At 41.0% G+C, this 13,774-nt stretch overlaps 1 protein-coding gene across 1 annotated transcript in view; it reads right to left on the bottom strand.

Annotated features, from left to right (window-relative positions):
- The window catches only part of LOC125459708 (Y+L amino acid transporter 2-like), a 104,900-nt gene that overhangs the window by 30,541 nt on the left and 60,585 nt on the right, over positions 1–13,774 (bottom strand). The window contains exon 4 of the mRNA XM_048546452.1: positions 7,713–7,857. Within this exon, the coding sequence (XP_048402409.1) occupies positions 7,713–7,857 (145 nt within the window). The remainder of the gene's footprint in view (positions 1–7,712; positions 7,858–13,774) is intronic.

Genomic DNA, 13,774 nt, shown 5'->3' with positions numbered 1-13,774 from the left:
TGTCTGGGACAAGATTTGATGTGACTATGCTAGGCTGTTTGATTAGTCTTTAGGATAGCTCTCCCAGTATTTGAACAAACCCCAGATGTTGGTACAAGTCAACAGTGTTGTTTACAGTGCTTTGGTTGATGACAGCTATTTCATTCAATTTCACTGTTTCTTTAGACTGTGCAGTAGTTTGTATTGGTTGTTAGACCATTCCATAGAGTAGCCAGACCAGGCAGGTGAACAGATTTTCTCCCTTAAAAGATTTTCATGAACTAGTTTGATTTTTACAACAATTGCCAATTGTCACATGGGCACCATTAAACTAGCCTTTTGATTCCAGATGTTACTGAATTCTAATTTTGTGATCTGTCATGGTGGCATTCAAACCACATCTGAAGTCTAGGACTCCATATCACTAGTTGAGTTACAGAATCATTACACCAGCACAATCTCAATTCTGCACTATTATTCTCGTGTCCTTGCTTTGATGTGCCCAGACGACTGATGCCCATTTAAAAGGTGTAGTCTAAGGCTAGGCACCCCCGCCAGGGTGATTAGTTTAATTTTGTATGCAACATGTGGTTTAATTCATAAATTGGTTTTAGAATGTATTTTGGCTTTTTCTTGCATTGTGGTCAAATGCCAATATGGTAGTCAGTGATAGAGGAGTTTTAAGGCATAATGAACTGGTCAATAGGAAATTGTGGTTGAGGTCACTGTTATGCACACAAATTAATTTTTCATGTCTTCTTATATCTTCTGCCAGGAGTAAGGAGGTTGCCTAAGTTATATGCTGCCTTTCTCTTCCTTCTTTTCAGCCAGCTCATCCTCCTGGTTTTAACAACAAGTCCTGTTCTACACGACCTCTGCTAAGTTTACAACTAGTATTCAATCCGAGAGGAGATATTTGTGCTCACATCCAGCAGACCCTATTTGTACAAAGCCTAGAAAATCAGCAAAAAGTACTCCTGTACTTGTCATTTCATTCCCTGCAGACTTCTGAAATTTGAAATAACTATGAAAAATACTAAGAATATATAAAATTGTAGCACCGCCAGGATAATTCTATCAGCAACTAACCTGTCAGTGGTGAAAGTCATGGAGGGAGGTTAGTCATGGCTAGCCTATCAGACTGGCTTGATCCTTTGCAATTTGCCTACCGGCACAACAGGTCGACACCAGACACCACCATCTCCCTGGCTCTGCATTCATCTCTGCAACTTCTGGATAACAAGGATACCTATGTCAGGCCCCTACTTATCGACTACAGCTCTACCTTCAACACCATAATTCCAAACAAACTGATCCTCGAACTCGGAGACCTAGGTCCTGTTTTGCCCTCTGCAACTGGATCCTCGACTTCCTGACCCATAAATCACAATCAGTAAGAACAGGTGACAACACCACCTCTATGCTAAACTTTCAATACCAGTGCCCTGCAAGGCTGTGTACTCAGCCACCTTCTGTACTCCTTATACACTTACAGCTGTGTGGTCAAATTCTACTCAAACTCCATTTATAAGTTTTCTGACAATACCTCTGTTTTAGGAGCATGGAGGCTGAAGAGTACATGAAATCCACAGCTGCAGGGTTACTTAAGATTTGTCACTGTTATCGAAAGGCAGCACGTTTCATCCTTGAAGCCACTTCCTCAGAATGAGTGAAGCACAGTGTTAACACAGGCTCCATGACACAGTGACTGAAATCTGTCAGCTGCTGGGTCAGGATATGCAACATGAAGGGATTGTGGTTGTGGGTGGGAGTTGGGGTGGGGGTGAAGATTGGGGGTGGCAATCTCTCCTGGTGACTGTGAAGGTGACAGCTGCATTGAATTCCATTGACTACATGCATGTTGCACTCACAGTGCCACATCACAATGCAACAAATTTCATAAGAATGGTTTCTATTTCATCAACGTGCAGATGGTCTGTGATTATCACTACCACTTTTTAATGTGTGTGTCAGGTACCCTGACAGCTGCCACGACCCCTACATACCGGTGACTCTCATGTTCCTGCTGCATTTGAGGGTCCAGATGCCTAACAATGCTGGTTATGGATTGGCAAAGCTACCACTGCAGCTATGGCCTTTGGGACATTTTGTACAATCTTGAGTGTCGCAGAAAGCAGATACAGTGCCACCCATGTTTCAATCATGGCCATGATAGAGCGGGCATTGGGCTTGCTGAAGAAGCTCCACTGTTTCGACCTATTTGAGCTCCCTTGCCATATACTCCACTGTGTGCCACATTATCCTTAAGTGCTGTGCTCTGCACAATTGGAGCAGACATTGAGGGAATGTGATGAATGCTGAAGAACTGGCAGAATGGAAGCAGTCTTCCAAGAGGAAACTCACTTTGAGCATGACAAAGCTAAACTGCATTGGCTGCTACAAGATAGTCAAGACTTAATTAACACACGATTCCAGTAGATGTGAGCTGCATGTAGCAGACAATTTTGGACTATAAAATAGTTGTTGGTTGCAATACAAAGTTTCATTTGTATTCTGGCAGCAAAACACAGCTTCTGTTCGTTTTGTTTCTGTTCATGTTTGCTGATTGTAAATAAAAGGTTTCTGACGTTGTTTGAAGGCTTGCCTGATACGATGGTTGTACATTGAATATTAGCAAGGTACTGGGCTACTGCAGTCATTGGGAACAAAACAGCAATGACTTAGAGAGGATAGTAAGGTGGGATGTGGCAAAGGACAGGTGAGCTACATGGCCTGATGGATAAACAGTGACTGGGAAAAGAAAATGGCATTGTATGTGAGGAAGTGTCAGCCAGGCCAGCTTTGTGACATGAGCAATATGTGTTTATGGTTGATATGTCTGTATATTGCTGACAACGGGCAACTCCGGTTTGCCAAATAAAAACGGAAAGAACTGCGGATGCTGTAAATCAAGAACAAAAACAAAGTTGCTGGAAAAGCTCAGTAGGTCTGGCAGCATCCATGAAGGAAAAACAGAGTTAATGTTTCAGGTCCAGTGACCATTCCTCAGAACTTCCTTTGGTGTGCCAATCTTGGCTGTGGTTCCAAAATGGTACCAGTTCCATGGATGCTGGGGTATCAGAGATGTCCATGCAGTGGTGAGCTCTTCCAGCTGCATGAATCGGGCTAGCATTGGATGAGGGAAGTGCTATGGTTGGGGTGTTAAGGATAGTTGATGAGGTGCGTTTAGGATAACAGCATGAAAATACTTTCTAGATCTGGCTGGGATAAATCCTTTACGAACCTTGATGAAATTGACAGTTTGCCAAAGAGAAAATACGGTTTAGCTCAAAGGATTATATTGAGTGTTTTCTAGATTTGATGATTAAGCATATGCATAAGAAGAAGAAAATTATATGAATAAAAGACCATGTCAAAAGATAAATGTTCCTTCAAAGTGAAGCTGAAAACCCCGGAATATAACTGTGCATTAATTCGCTCTTCTCCAATGACCAAGATTTTCAATTGGGAGGTGCTCAGTATGAGAATCTTATGGGCTAATTTTTCCTACAAGTCCTTTAATTTAGCAATGGACTGACCATTATGCTTTAAATGAAGTTTTGCAGCTTTAAGTTGTGATTATACAAATTCTGAAAGAAGCTTAGTGACTGCTTTATCCATTTTTCCTAACTTTGGATTCAGAAAATACAAGTAGACGTTCTCCTGTGCTGCCTTGTTTGCGCCAAATGCTGCTTTAGTTGAGCATCGTTTAAAGTGGGAAATTTGCAGACCACACAAAAAGTAGCCAGGTAGTTTGATAATGAAAAAATTGGCTCTGGTCTGCAGGGTGATATCAGTGGCTTGGTTGAATAGAGGAGTATTGTAGAATGAATTCAATCTGGAAAGGTATGTGGTAATGCCTTTATGGAAGACAAACAAAGCTACAGAATATACAATAAACCGGAGGAGCTTTTAGAGGAAGTTAGAGATGTTGGAGTGCATGTCTACAGGTTCCTGAAAGTGGCAAATAGAAAATATATTAAGGAAGAGCTATCGGATGCTTTCCTTCATTTGGGAAGGTATTGAATAAAAGCAGAGATGTAATTCTGGAACTATGAAATCACTGATCAGGCCACAGCTGGAGTTTTGAGTAGAGATCTCATCACCACATACAGGAAGGATACCAATGCTCTAAACATTGTATAGAAGAGATTTACAAGAGTGTTGTCAGGGCCTGAAAATTGTAACTGTGAGAAAAGATTGTATAGGCTGGAGTTCTTTCCCTGAAACAAAGGAGGAGGAGGAGGAGGAGGAGGAGGGCTGACTTAATTAAGGTGTGAAAAATAATGGTCTTTGATAGAGTGTGTGAGGAAGCCTGTTTCTCTAGCAGATAGGCCAATTACAAGAAAACAAGTTGTATATGAAAGTAGCAGGATCATAGGGGGTCATAGGAAAAAAAACGCTTACACCCAGAGTGTAGTTGTTGAAGTGGAAACCCTCAAGTCAATTAGAAGGAAACTTGTAGGTCCACCTCATGCATTGTAACCTGTACAGACTAGACGCTGGAAACCTAAGTTTAGAGTGGGTGACTGGTCTATTCAGTCCAGTCAGACATGATGGGCTGAATGATATCTTTCTGTGCTGAAACATTCTGTTGTTCTAATACTGCAGTACAACTGAAACTCCCAAGAACATTACATTTCATTTCAAGGAAGGAAAGAAAATGAAGGGCAAACTGCTATGGAAAATTTTGCATACTTTCTAAAAATGGACCCACATTAGCAGAAGTCCTGCCATATCACTAAGACACAAACTTAACACTGAATAAGTTAATATACATAAGAAAATATGCTATGTGTTTTTCTGTTGAAATACCAATGATCATAAAGGGTTAAGTATCACAGAGATTAGGGCCTAAAATATATAGGAGTGGCAGGCTTGCTCACTCTCAAAAGCCCAGGAGCATTAAATTACAGGGTTACTAATGAGACAAAGGACAAAATCTGTGAGAAACTGCTCCTCCAACTGAAGTCTCTATCTGACACTGCTTCAGCTCCTCTAATCACAAGTCTCTTCTCCCACTCGAGGCTGCTCTGGCAACAAGAATCTATGACTGCAGAACTAGCATGGTTGGGACAGAGATATTCTGCGGGGGTTCCACTGCAGCCATTGAGAGGAGGCAGTTCACAAAATGTTGTAAGGGACTGAAGATTCTTTGTTGGATACAAAATTGCTGGAGGACGCATCATTGGATGAGATTAGGATTTTTATCAGTATTGTCATATACATCAAGGAGAATGAAAATGTTGCTGTAACTGATTGCTTCAATCATCAAAGATGGGGATTCCTGTAATTCGGAAATGTAATAAGTGCCATTTTTTGTTAATTTATCCATAGGGATTAAGAATAATGCCAAGAATAATCATGGTACAATCCAATGAAACAAAACAGAAATTGCTGGAAAAGATCAGCAAGTTTGGCAGCATCTGCGAAGGTTAAAAACAGAGTTAAAGTTTTGAGCATAATGCTGTTTTAATTCCTGCTTTAAATCTGTTTTGTTTCCTGATTTTCAGCATCCGCATTTCTTTTGTTTTTATTCAATGGTAGTCCATGATTGCCAGCCCATTGTTAAGGTATGGCACATGTAGGAGAAAGAGGAATAGCTTCAGCTGGTTAAATGGTTAAGAGAAATTTATTAAAGAAATTTTTGAGTGCCAGTATATCTCTGTCTATTTCTATATTTGTGTACATACATTCAATGTCCATTAAAGAAACCATAGCATTGGGAGGTACAGTTAGTGAGTTAATCATCTTTATAAAGTACTACTGTACTATGGGGTTCAAATCTACATCTCACCAAAGCATAATGAAATATTAGTTTGGAAAAAAATTGAAATGTGAAATTATGTAAAACCATTAATTATCTGATGGCTAACTTGGTGCTGCAGAATTAATTTGTTCATCCCCTTTTTGCATTTTTGGACCTTTGAAAGTCAGCACTCACTTTCAACAGAAGTACTGACAGGATAGAACTTGAAAGTGGCAGAGCAAAATCAAAAAATATTGCAGAGTGCAAACTGCTTGTAGTTCATTTTTACAAGGGGCTGCAAACATGACACTCATTCCCAAAAGCTACCAGTGACAAGTAATGAAGATTTTTATTCTGGAAATGGGAGATATATTTATTGTGGCATAAATATTTTGATCTGAGTCAGAATCCCCATTTCCAACACAGATTAGCCAAAAACTAAAGCAAAATTCTGGAGTTGCTGGATATCTGAAGTAAAAACAGAGTGCTGGAAAAACTCAGCAATTTTGGTAGCATATACAGTGAGAAACTGAGTGTTAATTGTTAATGAATAATTGCTCTTTGGAGCTGGGTGATTTGGGATTTGGAGATCTGAAGTGGGGGAATAGGAGTCAACAGGAAGTTGGGAAGATAACAAAGTGTGAAGCTGGATGAACACAGCAGGCCAAGCAGGATCTCAGGAGCAGAAAAGCTGACGTTTCCGGCATAGGCCCTTCATCAGAGGAAGTTGGGAAGGTCTGGCTCCATTGTGGGGTGTGGTATCTGGTGTCTGTGGGAGTTACAGGGCAGGGAGGGGTGGCAATTTTAAAGTGAACCTGGAGTTACAGTAAATTTTAAGGACTTTAGCTTTTTCTGGCTAACTCTTCAGTTAAGTAAGTTAGAACAATAAAGGTGTAACCCAAAATCGGAGACCTGTTTAAATGGGCAATTGCCATTGGGAATTTAATCTTCATGAGTAATTCTTTTGGAGTCACTTGTATTGGGACTTTTGCATTGTCCTAACACACAACGTCATCCTGTGTTTGGCACTGACCATCTTCCAATCAGATCTGGGTCAATAAATTAACAAAAACATTTTATTTATAAATTCCAGTTTGAATATTACATATACATATAAATATCTAAATATGTGCAATATTTGTGTTACCTTATCTATTTAAAGACAGAAACCTTACAAACGATTAAGCCAATAAAGAAGATAAAGTTATCACATAATTGCAGGAGTTGATGATAATGAAAAAGGAGGCCCTGTTACGTTTAGATATGTAGTTATGCCTGCAAATTTATGGAAAACGGCACTGCGCTTTGACACAATTAAAAGTGAATAGCTGAGATCAAAACCACTTTTATATCTGTGACTACACAGATAGGAATCTTTGCACAGACAATGGAAGACTACTAATGGCATGTAACAGAGTCTAACAAATGTTAAGAAATGCCTTTTTAATTCTCAGATTGAATAGTTCAGGGATGTTAGTTTGGGTGATAGGGACCAGAAAGGTAAGAGAACCTACCCAGCAGAAAAAAGAACTCTGACTTTGATTATGCTCCAGGCAGAGAAAGTAGAACTATCCTTTTCTACTGAGTTATAGAACACAAGCCAAAAACATACTGTTGCCAGGACTAAGCCAGAAACTTCCAACCTCCATGGTTTTCAGTGAACCAAAACAGAATCCTCAGATGTGCAATGTTTCCAGCTACCATCTCAAAATTGAAGAATAAATTGATTTTTGGACTCTTTAAATGTGGAAGAAAGAGACATCACCCTATCGTTGTTCACTTGACTAACAACCATGAAAATCAAAAGGTGAACCCCAAAAATTATAAAGCAGCCCTAGGAAAATCTTAAGAAGAGCTCTCAAGAACACTATTTTGACCTCTAACAAGAAGTAATCATTGTTTATACTTGGGTAATGTGCAGACTACAAATACAGATATTATGACAATACTATAAATACAGATATTTACTACTGTGTGGGCCTACCTCTCACAATCAAGAACCTCCTCTGTTATGTAGTTAAGTGTGTCCCAACCTGAATAGGCAAACAGCACAAAATATATTGCGAGGGATAGCTTATCAGCATCAAGTATGGAGCCTTGAAATGCAGAATCAAGGTTAGAATATTCTTCTGTAAGAAAGGAACAAGCAATAAATTGTGGGAAAACTCACACTGCTCTTAATGCTGCAAGAGAAACAGCAGAAAATCTCCATACAGATGATCTAAAATTACATACATTATATATATATAAATGATTTTGCTGTGAGAATTAGTAGTGATATTTACAAATTAGCTGTTGACACCATACTGCATGGGAATGTAGGTTGTGACGAAGATACAATAAGAGATTTTTAAGAGAACTTGGACAGGCTGTGATTGAGCTAGAAAATGACAGATAAAAAAAATTAAATGTGAAGTGATTCACTTTGATGGAGAAAAACAAAGGCAGAATATTTCTTAAAGGCAAGAGATCAGGAAGTATACGTATCCAAAGAGAGCCAGGAGTCCTTATTCATGAGTCATTAAAAATTAACATGTAAATACAGTAAGCATTTATTTTCTTCATTCATGTAATGTGGATTTTGATTGCTTTTGATAGCATTTATGGCCCATTCCTAATTGCGCTGGAGAAGGTGGTGGTGAGTTGTCTTCTTGAATCACTGCAGGATGCTAACAATGCTCTCTCGAAATGAGCCTGGATTCTGACCCAGTGACAATGAAGGAATGATGATATTTTTGTTATTCATTTTGGGGGATATGGGCATCACTGGCTGGCCAGCATTTATTTGCCTGTCTCTTACTGTCCATGAGAAGGTGATGGTGAGCTGGTAGTGATATAATTCCAAGGCAGGATATGTAGATTGGAGGGGAAATTGTAGGTTATGGTGTTCCCATGCATCTGCTGCCTTGTTCTTCCAGAAGATAATGGTCATGGGTTTGGAAGGTGCTGTCAGTGGATTCTTGGTGAGTTACTGCAATTCATTGTAAAGATGGTACACAGTGCTGCCACTGTGCTTTTGTGATCAATACTGCAAATGTTGAAGTCTGGGTGCCAATCAAAAGGGCTGCTTTATCTTGGATGGTACCAAACCTCTCAAGTGTTGCTGCACTCACCAAGCAAGTGGATGGTATTCCATCACACTCCTCACTTGTCCCTTGTACATTTTGGTCAGGCATTGGGATAACAGGAGGCGAGTTACTCACTGCACAATTCCTAGACTCTGAGCTCCCATTATATATATTTATATGACTGATCAAATTCAGCGTTTGATGAATGGTAAGTCACAGGGATAATGGGGGATTCAATAATGGTATTACTACCAATTGTCAAACCAATTGATGGTTAAGGTTTCTCTTGTTGTAGATGATCATTTTCTTGTGGTGTCAAAGCTGTCTCTTAACAGCCTACATGTTGTCCAGGTCTTGCTGCGTATAGCCATAAACTGGTTCAGAATCTTAGAAGTCAAGAATGTTGCTGCATACTACATTATTATCAGAATCAACAGTGAGGCTCCCACTTTTGACCTTATGATGGAAGGATAAAGCAACTGAAAATCATTGGGCTGAGGTGACCATCTTCAGGAGCTCCTGTAGTGATGTCCTGGGGCCACAACTATTATCACCTTTCTTTGTGCTAGGAATGGAGTGTTTTGCACAGAACCCAATGATTCCAGTTTTGTTAGGACTTTGTGATGGCATTCTTTGCCAGATATTGCACTGATTTGATTCTCACTTTAGCAGGTTAATTATTTTACACTTTGCAGCATTGTAATGAGCTTGTTATGCCATTTTGGAGGGTATTTGTGGGTCTGGAGTTATATGTTGGGCAAACTAGGCAAGGAGGACAGATTCCTTCCTTAATGAACATAAATGAATCAAATAGATTTCAATGGCAGTCCTTCAATTTGAGGATGTTGTCCACTAAGGTACATCAAATAGGTCAATACACAAAGGCTGAAAGAGTGTTAAACTCTCAGTGGCAACTAATATTCCATCGATTATGGTGTTATGACATGATTAAACTTGATTTTAATTTCAGATTTATTAGGTGAATTCAGCAGCTGATTGAATTTGAACCCATATCCCCATAGCATTAGCTTGGAACTCTAGAAAACTACTCCATAACATTAACGTTATCATTACCCTCCCCTGAATTATAAATTAGTCAAACACAACTTCTGATTTAGGAAAACTATGTTGATTGCATGATGATTTTTTAAATGTCCTGCTAATACTCCTCAATAAGGGATTCACATTTTCTCTATGGTGCACATTAAATAACGCTCAGGCACACTTACTAACTTTAAAATGTTGGGTAATTAAAATAACCTATAAGATTTAGTCATACATGGCCTGATTAGAATACTCCTCTGACACAGAGTGTCTTTCTGGACATCACATCTTAAGAGAAAGAGATATACAGTATTACTCACAGAGGAAGTACAGCATACCTATATCAAGATGGGACTTCGATGTTGTGGCCATTTCAGAGACATGAATAGAGCAGGGTCAGGAATGGATGTTGCAGGTTCCAGGGTTTAGATCTTTCATTAAGGTCAGGGAAGGTGGTAAAAGAGGGGGAGATGTGGTTTTGTTGGTCAAGGACGGTATAACGGCAGCTGAAAGAACCTTTGATGAGGACTCGTTTACAGAGGTGGTATGAGCTGAGGTTGCCGAGGAAGGTTTGTCGACTGAGTCAGTATGGGTGAAAGGTAGGAACAGCAAGGGAGCAGTCACCACACTGGGGATTTTCTACAGACCCCCAAATAGCAGTAGGGAGATCGAAGAACTCATAGGCCGGCAGATTGTTGAAAAGTGCAAATGTAGCAGGGTTGTTGTTATGGGTGACTTCAACTTTCACAATATAGATTGGAACCTCCTTAGTGCAGATGGTTTGGATAGAGCCGTTTTTGTCAGGTGTGTTCAGGAGGGTTTCCTTACTCAGTATGTGGACAGGCCGACGAGGGGGGAGGCTATTTTGGATTTGGTGCTCGGCAATGAGCCAGGACAGGTGTCAGATCTCATGGTGGGAGAACACTTTGGTGACAGTGACCACAACAGCCTCACATTTACCAGAGCCATGGAAAGGGAAAGGAGCAGTTACCAGGGGAATATATTTAAGATGGGTAAAGGAAACTATGATGCTATCAGAAAGGAGTTGGGAAGTACAGATTAGGAGCAATTGGTCCACAGAAAGGGCAAAGCAGACATGTGGAGGCTGTTGAAGGAGCAGTTGTTGCAAGTTATGTATAAATTTGTTCCTTTGAGACAGGTAAGAAGGGATAAGATTAAGGAGTCTTGGAAAACGCGTACAGAGGAGCTTCTTGTCAAAAAGAAAAAGGCAGCCTACGTAAGGTGGAGGAAGTAAGGGTCTAGCACAGCTTTAGAGGATTACAGGCTTGCTCAGAAGGAGCTCAAAAGTGGACTGAGGGGGGCCAGGAGGGGGCACGAAAAAGGCTTGGCTGGAAGGATTAGGGAGAACCCGAAGGCATTTTACTCATACGTGAGGAATAAGAGAATGATCAGGGAGAAGGTAGGGCCGATCAGGGATAGCGTAGGGAACTTGGGTGTGGAGTCTGAGCAGATAGGGGAAGCTCTAAATGAGTTTTTTGCTTCGGTTTTCACTAAGGGAAGGGACCTTGTTGTGAATGAGAACTTTGAGGAGCAGGAAAACAGGCTTGAACAGATCAAGATTGAGGAAGATGATGTGCTGGAAATTTTGGCAAACATTAAGATTGATAAGTCCCCACGGCCAGACCAGATTTATCCTAGGTTGCTCCGGGAAGCGAGAAAGGAGGTTGCTAAGCTGCTGGCGAAGATCTTTGCTTCCTCACTCTCCACGGGAGTCGTACTGGAAGATTGGAGGGAGGCAAATGTTGTTCCTCTTTTCAAGAAAGGGAATAGGGAAATCCCTGGAAATTACAGACCAGTCAGTCTTACATCTGTGGTCAGCAAGGTTTTGGAAAGAATTCTGAGGGATAGGATTTATGACTATTTGGAAAAGCATAGCGTGATTAAAGGGAGTCAGCGTGGCTTTGTGAGGGCAGGTCATGTCTTACAAATCTTATTGAGTTCTTTGAGGAAGTCACTAGGCAGGTTGACGAGAGTCGAGCAGTGGATGTGGTGTACATGGACTTCAGCAAGGCATTTGATAAGGTTCCCCACAGCAGGCTCATTCATAAAGTCAGGAGGTTTGGGACACAGGGTGATTTGGCTGTCTGGATACAGAATTGGTTGTCTGACAGGAGGCAGAGAGTGGTTGGGGATGGTAAGTATTCTGCATGGAGGTCACTGCTGAGTGGTGTCCCACAGGGCTCTGTTCTTGGGCCTCTGCTCTTTGTAGTTTTTATAAATGACTTGGATGAGGAGGTTGAGGGGTGGGTTAGTAGGTTTGCTGATGACACAAAGGTTGGAGGTGCCATTGATAGTATCGAGGGCTATTGCAGGCTTCAGCGAGACATTGACAGAATGCAGAGCTGGGCTGAGAAATGGCAGATGGAGTTCAACCTGGATAAATGTGAAGTGATGCATTTTGGAAGGCTGAACTTAAATGTTGAACATAGGATTAAAGACAGGATTCTTGGCAGTGTGGAGGAACAGCGGGATCTTGGTGTTCATGTGCATAGCTCCCTCAAAGTTGCCACCCAGGTGGATAAGGATGTTAAGAACGCGTATGGTGTTTTGGCTTTCATTAACAGGGGGATTGGGTTTAAGAGTCGCAAGGTTATGCTGCAGCTGTACAAAACCCTGGTGAGACCACACTTGGAATATTGTGTTCAGTTCTGGTCGCCCTATTATAGGAAAGATGTGGAGGCTTTGGAGAGCGTGCAAAGGAGGTTTACCAGGATGCTGCCTGGACTGGAGGGCTTGTCTTACGAGGAGAGGTTGACTGAGCTCGGACTTGTCTCTCTGGAGAGAAGGACGAAGAGAGGTGACCTGATTGAGGTGTACAAGGTAATGAGAGGCATGGATAGAGTCGATAGTCAGAGACTTTTCCCCAGGGCAGGACTGACTGCCATGAGGGGTCATAGTTTTAAGATGTTAGGAGGAAGGTATAGAGGAGACGTCAGAGGGAGGTTCTTCACCCAGAGAGTTGCGAGCGCATGGAATAGTTTACCAGTGGTAGTCGTGGAAGCGGAGTCATTAGTGACATTTAAGTGACTGCTGGACATGCACATGGACAGCAGTGAATTGAGGGGAATGTAGGTTAGGTTATTTTATTTTTGGATTAGGAATATTCCACGGCACAACACTGTGGGCCAAAGGGCCTGTACTGTGCTGTACTTTTCTATGTTCTATGTTCTAAGATGATACCTTGGCCTCCACTCCACAAACTATTGTATTCTTTGGAATTCAGGAAGTTTAAAACTGATTTAAGTACTTTATTGAATACGGTAGATGTAATCATACCCACTGGTTGGGTGAGTCTATGGAACATAGTCTAAAAATTGGAGACAGATGTTTTAGGAGTAAAACTGATGTCAGCTGTCCTTTGATCCAAAGATGTTGACTAATCATGTAAATCAGAAAATACCGCATGACACAAAAACGGTCCTTTCTGCAAATGCCAATGGATATTCCTTTAATTGTTAATTTCAATCTAAGATTGTTGACTTTTGTGCACCAGATTATTGAGGAATATGGGACAAAGGCAGGTCTAGGGAATTAGGTCACAAATCAGTCATGATCTTAGTGAATGATGGAATGCTCTTATGGGGTTAAATGACCTTTTTATTTGAAAAAGCAGATAATGTCTCAAATTGACACCCTACCAAAAAGGCAGTGCGTCCAAATATACAGAATTCCTTCAATATGAACTGTCAGTGTGGATACAGTGTGGAGCTGGAGAAGCACAACAGGTCAGAGGAGTAGGAGAGTCAACATTTCGGGCCTAAACCCTTTGCCATGGCTGAGGAGGGGGAAGGGGGCTGGGAAATAAATAGAGGGAAGGTAGGACAGTTGGTGATAGGTGAATGTAGGTAGGGGTACTGGGGATTGGCCAGTTGAAAAAATAAGGCGGATAGGTGGGGAAGGAGATGGACAGGTA

The sequence above is a fragment of the Stegostoma tigrinum genome, chromosome 16, assembly GCF_030684315.1.
Source record: "Stegostoma tigrinum isolate sSteTig4 chromosome 16, sSteTig4.hap1, whole genome shotgun sequence".
Lineage (NCBI taxonomy): Eukaryota > Metazoa > Chordata > Chondrichthyes > Orectolobiformes > Stegostomatidae > Stegostoma > Stegostoma tigrinum.
The sequence above is the reverse complement of the archived record's forward strand: the minus strand, read 5'-3'. Positions and strand labels throughout refer to the sequence as shown.